Source organism: Mycteria americana, chromosome 1, assembly GCF_035582795.1.
Source record: "Mycteria americana isolate JAX WOST 10 ecotype Jacksonville Zoo and Gardens chromosome 1, USCA_MyAme_1.0, whole genome shotgun sequence".
Taxonomy (NCBI): Eukaryota; Metazoa; Chordata; class Aves; order Ciconiiformes; family Ciconiidae; genus Mycteria; species Mycteria americana.
Genome location: NC_134365.1, coordinates 222691690 through 222697353, shown reverse-complemented (window position 1 = coordinate 222697353; position 5664 = coordinate 222691690). Strand labels below are relative to the sequence as shown.

General features: G+C 48.6%; 1 protein-coding gene across 1 annotated transcript; it reads left to right on the top strand.

Moving 5' to 3' along the window:
* The first annotated feature begins 3568 nt into the window (after positions 1 to 3568).
* On the top strand, positions 3569 to 4762 carry LOC142410473 (olfactory receptor 52B2-like). The gene has a single exon (XM_075503151.1). The coding sequence runs from the start codon at positions 3569 to 3571 to the stop codon at positions 4760 to 4762; it is 1194 nt and encodes a 397-aa protein (XP_075359266.1).
* Positions 4763 to 5664: the final 902 nt, after the last annotated feature.

The window sequence follows — 5664 nt, the reverse complement described above, 5'->3', positions numbered from 1 at the left end:
GGACCCTTTTGTCCCTTCTCTGTCCCTTCTTTGGCCCAGGAGCCTTGTGCCATCATCATCTTCACTGTGGAGCTAGCGGGAGGTAGGATCTCCCTGGGCAGGCGCTGCACAAATGCAAAACAAAAGACCTGCCTCCAAATTGCTTCCAAACCAAGTATAAATCATGGAAAACGGGTAGGGAATGGCACACCAGGACAGTGCTGGCCTGCATGCTATGCTACTGCACTCACCCACTGGCACTTTGCCTGGGGTGATGTTACTCCCGTGAGCAGTCCTCAGCACTCAGGGGATCCTCTCTCAGGAGCCATGCATTCCTGCAGGCACCCACGTTTTCACCTGCATTTTAGCAGCCAGCTTGTTTGGGACGGGCTGTGTGTCATTGCACTAGACGAGTGCAGTTCATGGATCCTTCTGCTTCTCTGGGTTTCCAAAAACGGTTTTATACAACTGAGGAAGCAGTTTTAAGCTCGCAGCCCTTGCGCTGCTCTGCTCCTTGGATGGTTGTGGTGGCCGGGTCAGGGAGCAAACTGCACAGGCAAATGTCCCTGAGTCAATGAATCACTAGCTTAGCAATTAATGTCCAAAGGGGCATGCATAATGGGATATTAGCCAGCTGATCAGGAAGACTTATATTTGTAATGTGGTTAAAATGTTAGCTTAATAACTCACACGAGATGTGAAACCAGAACTTCTGCACTTTGTATTTGATTTCCCACTCCTGAAAGACCTATTTTTTTTTTAGCTCAGTTGATGTGGTAGGCTATTTGTAAGCATGTTTGGATTGCAAGGACCCTTTCCTGAGGAGGAGGAAGGGATTTTGACTGAAGTTTTTTCACGGCATCCCTGTAGTGATGCAAAAAGTAAATGAAATCTCAAAAACTTTGGGAGATAAGTGCAAGTCAATGGAGTCACTGTAAAAACCACTCCTCTGTCCTCAGGGAATGCGTGGGCAGGCTTTTCATGCTTCTGTGCCCTGAGAAGGAATCAAGCCTGCGCCTGAAGTGGAGATCATTCTTCAGGTTTGTGTCTGAGTCAAGCTCTAAGCATATGCGTTAAAGGAAAATGCTCTTCAGCTGTATTTGAATGCTTTGCTGAATAGACAGAGACAAGCACGGCTTTCATCATGAACAAAGCCTTGAGTGTTCCGAGTTCAAGTACCACATTTCCATTCATTTTTATTGCTGTTTACAAACAATAGTGCTTTATTAATTGTTCTTCATCTGCAGAGCTCTGTGGGTAATAAATGAGAGTAGCAAAGCTTAATGATTTTACTTCATCTCACCTCCGTCATCATAATGTCTTAGCAAATGTTAGTTAATTAATAAAAATCCCCACTACACAGACAGGCAGATAATAAATAGCACATCCTTGTAAGCTGTCCTGCCTAAAATGAGATGGTAACTCAGCAGCCAGGACGGAGTTCTCGGTTGACTGGTTTGCTCTCATGTATTAAGTCCCTGCTGGTCCCCGACAGCTCCGCCGAAGGGTCGTGGCAGTCGGGAAGCTGCTGATTGCAGTTCCCCTGACCCCACTACGCAGCCTGCTCAGGGTTTCTGCAGGTTTCTGAAGGAGGAACAGTAGTCCCATATATCTGTTGCTCTCTTCTAAAATCAGAAATGGGGACAAAATCAGCTAAAAGGTTTATATCAGGAATATCTGCTGATCTCTGTCTCAGAGCTCCCAAATTCCTCTCTATCGTGGTTCACAAAAAGCTGAAACAGGTCCTGGTCCCAAAGCACTTTCAGTCTAGGGCAAGGACGAGGGTAAAACTCACGCCTGACTGACAGGTCCCTGCTTGCCCCAGGCTGGCTCATGCATAGCCCTGGGAACCCCCTCGGGATCCAGGACCAGGCAATGAATTTTGCAGAAGTTGCTGTGGTCGGGGTGGCGATGAATCATGGGGTGGTGAGGGTTCACCGAGGTTGCTTTGGGGACAACCTGAAGGTCTGCAGGGCTTGTGCAATCCCCACCTCATTAGCACCGTCGTAGGAAATACCCAGGGAAAATGAACTGGTGGTGTCCCTGGCGCTCTTTGCCACCTGTGCCAGGGTGTGAGCACCATCCGTGCCCTGCGGTGCCCCGGGGCTCTCCGGATGCAGTATAAACACCCCAGGCTCAGGCTCCGGCTCCGTCCGAGATGGATCCCATTGCTGGCACGGGAGGTGGGTGAGTTGGCCGGGTCATGACACTGTTGTTTCAACTGGGTTTGGTGAGGTAGAGATGGATTAGAGAGATGGTAGGGGTCCACGCAGGATTTATTGTGCGATACCGCTGCCAGAGATACATAAACATTTCCTGGCAGCGGTTCTGGCTGCATTATCCCAAACTCCCTGCATGAGCGTGGCAGGGGGGGCACTGGGCAATGTGTTTCTCAAGGGATGGAAGTAGCATGCTCCTCCTGCTCAGTTTTTCCAGATATAGTGGACGTAAAGGGATTTCACTTGGAATGAGAATGGACTTGTGTTCTTCTAATACTTAAAGTGCACTGGGTGGGAGCTAGGACAGAAGTTTGCCTGTAAATTTTCCATATTCTCTAAAACAGTAGTCCCCAGTGCCAGGGAGTTCAGAGGGTTTCATTATTTATTTTGCACTGGCTCAATAGCACCTGGCAATCCAGCAGCAGCTCAGAGCCCTGGTTCATGCTCCATGGACATAATGCATAAGGTGGCAGCTCCTGACACACAGCTGGTCACTCCTCATGGCACTGTAAATCCCCCTTTAGACTCTGGGCGTTTTGATAATGCCCTGCTGCTGGTGGCTTTTAATTTTTTCTCTTTGCAGATATGACAAGAAGTTTTCTCCAGATGCCTGGGGGATGGGACGCTGCTGTCTGGGGCTCTCACGAAGCAGAGCTTTTGGGATGAAAGGGGCTCTCGCCTGCCTTTCACTCGCCTTGCTCGTGGTGGGGTGAGCTCACACACCGTTAGAGACAGACCTTTTGTAGGGGTTGATACAGGCAGGCAAAGTCGCAAGAAGGACAGGACTGAACCGAGCTCCTTGTGCCCTGATTTCGTGGGTAGCTTTCAAACAGCTCTGAGTCACTAAAGCTGGGTGTCCCGGAGCAGGATGAGCAACGCACATGCCTTCTTTGTGGCAGTCATAGGAGAGCAGAGAATTTTCCTTAAGGTATTTCCAACCCTGGAGATTTCTCAATTGTAGTATAAATGCTGGTCACATCCAAGTATGTCAACCAGAGAAGCATTTATGCGATCACTGTTTCGAGAGTGGATCTCCTGTATATTTTGCTCTAGTTCCCAGCAGCTGCAGGCAGTTGCAGGCAGAAGATTCTCCTTATTTTGAAGACTGAAAGACCAGCAATGACAGTACCTAGCTGAGATGAAGGGACCTGAATAGTGGAGGGGAACCCTGATAGAGCAAATTGCCCAATATTTAACACTTCCAGATAAAATGTGGTTCAGAAGTTTGAGTGTCTGTGCATGGGCAATGCTAATCATGAGTTCAGCTCCCCTTTGTATCCCAGGTACAGTTCAGCTGCTCTTAGAGCCTTTCTTTCTACCATTACACAGCTCCTGCAAGTGAGAAACGACGTGAAGTGCTGCATTGAGTCATGTCAGCACCCAACCTGTCGAGATCCCATCCTACATTCTTCACCTTGGTGGGGATACCCGGGATGGAGAAGTGTCACACCTGGATATCCATCCCAGTCTGCATGATGTACTCTGCTGCCCTTCTCGGGAACTCGGTCCTGCTGGTCACCATCGTGAAGGAGCGCAGCCTCCATGAGCCCATGTACATCTTCCTGGGCATGCTGGCAGTGTGCGACCTGCTGTTGTCCACTGCCACCGTGCCCAAAACCCTCAGCATCCTCTGGTCTCTGTCCACCCAAATCTCTTTCAGTGGCTGCCTAGCGCAGATGTTCTCCATCTATTTCATTTTTGTGGCGGAGTCGGCCATTTTATTGGCAATGGCCTTTGATCGGTACATTGCCATTTGTGACCCCCTGCGATACACGGCCGTCCTGACACGCTCCGTCGTGGGGAAAGTTGGCGTGGCAGCTTTAATCAGGAGTTTCTGCATCATGTTCCCCGCCATCTTCCTCCTCAAGCGGCTGCCCTACTGCGGGCACAATGTCATGCCCCACACCTACTGTGAGCACATTGGTGTGGCCCGCCTGGCCTGTGCTGACATTTCTGTCAACATCTGGTACGGGGTAGCTGCTGGCTTCCTTTCAGCCGGCTTGGACGCCATCTCCATTGCCATCTCCTATGTGCTGATCTTCAGGTGCCTCTGGGGGCTGCCGTCCCCGCGCGCCTCCCCCAAGGCTCTGCACACCTGTGGCTCCCACCTCTGTGTCATTGCCATGTTTTACACGCCAGCCTTCTTCTCCTTCCTAGGGCACCGGTTCGGCCAGCACGTTCCTCAGCATGTCCTCATCTTCTTGGCCAACCTCTATGTCGTGGTGCCACCCATGCTCAACCCCATCATCTACGGGGTAAGAACAAGGCAGATCCGGGAGCACGTGGCTCACCTGCTCAGACTGGGGGGCCGTGGGTGGCAGGGCATGGCTGGGCAGGCAGGAACAGGCAACCAGGATGGTCTACCGGCAAGAGGGGCGAAACGAAGCTTTGAAAAGAGGGAAATGAATGAAAGACAGCTGGGACCTGGCAAACATGGACCAGATGGGAATGTTTTCAAAATAAGTGTGTTCGATGGACATCGACATCCAACCCATAGCTCTGTTGCAGAGAGGCTGGACAGGTTCCCAGATGTTCTGATGGGAAACAACCCATTGGGACCGTAGGAGACAGACACCAGAGACTACCACTGTTCCCATGTTCCTGGGATCCCCTGCGTTGTCCTAAACCCACCACTGTTGGGTATTTATACAGTCAAGGCCTTTGTAAGCAAAATACCATTTCTGACTTCTTAAGGTGCTATTGAGGATCTTACGAAACAGAACACATCCATAGCCTTTGGGAACTGGACTCAGGCAAGTGGAGATCAGCAGGTCTGGATAATGTGAGCCTGAGGGGTCCACAAGAGCTGGTGGAGGAGCCACCAGGCCTGCAAGTCTTCCTCAGGTATTCCCAGGCTTAGCAAAACTAGTGAAAAAAAAGAAAAGAGAAAAAAATAAACCCTTTCTGACATATGCTAATATTAAAAAGGAGAAATGGGATTATTGGAGAAATTTGAAACTGCTTAGTTTGACATTAGCTCCAAATAAAATAATGGAAAAGTGAATATGAGACTTGATCAATAAAGTGTAAAAAGGGCAAGAATGTAATTAATGGCAATCAGTACTTATTTTTGGTGTTTAGCTTCTGTAGAATCATGTCATTTCATTTTCTGATGACTTCCACATCTGGGTGATAAAGTTACCTGAAGGCTGAAGACAACTGTGAGTATTTTTAAATTTTCACAACATTGTGATATATAGCTCATTACAACAAACAAACAAATAAACAAACAAACAAATAATAAGTAAAGCAGATGTCAGTGGAGTTTGGCTAACTGCAAAGTCTTATTTCAGTGATAGCTCCCCACTGAGAGCTAGTTTTCCATGTATTTCTGGGGACGTTCAGCAGGGATTGATTGGATGCTGGGTCAGATGCTATATATGATTGTTATCAGTTGTGTAGAAGCAAGTATAAAAATCATTGCTAATAAGGTTTTTAGATGATGCAAAGACAGCTAATTTAATAG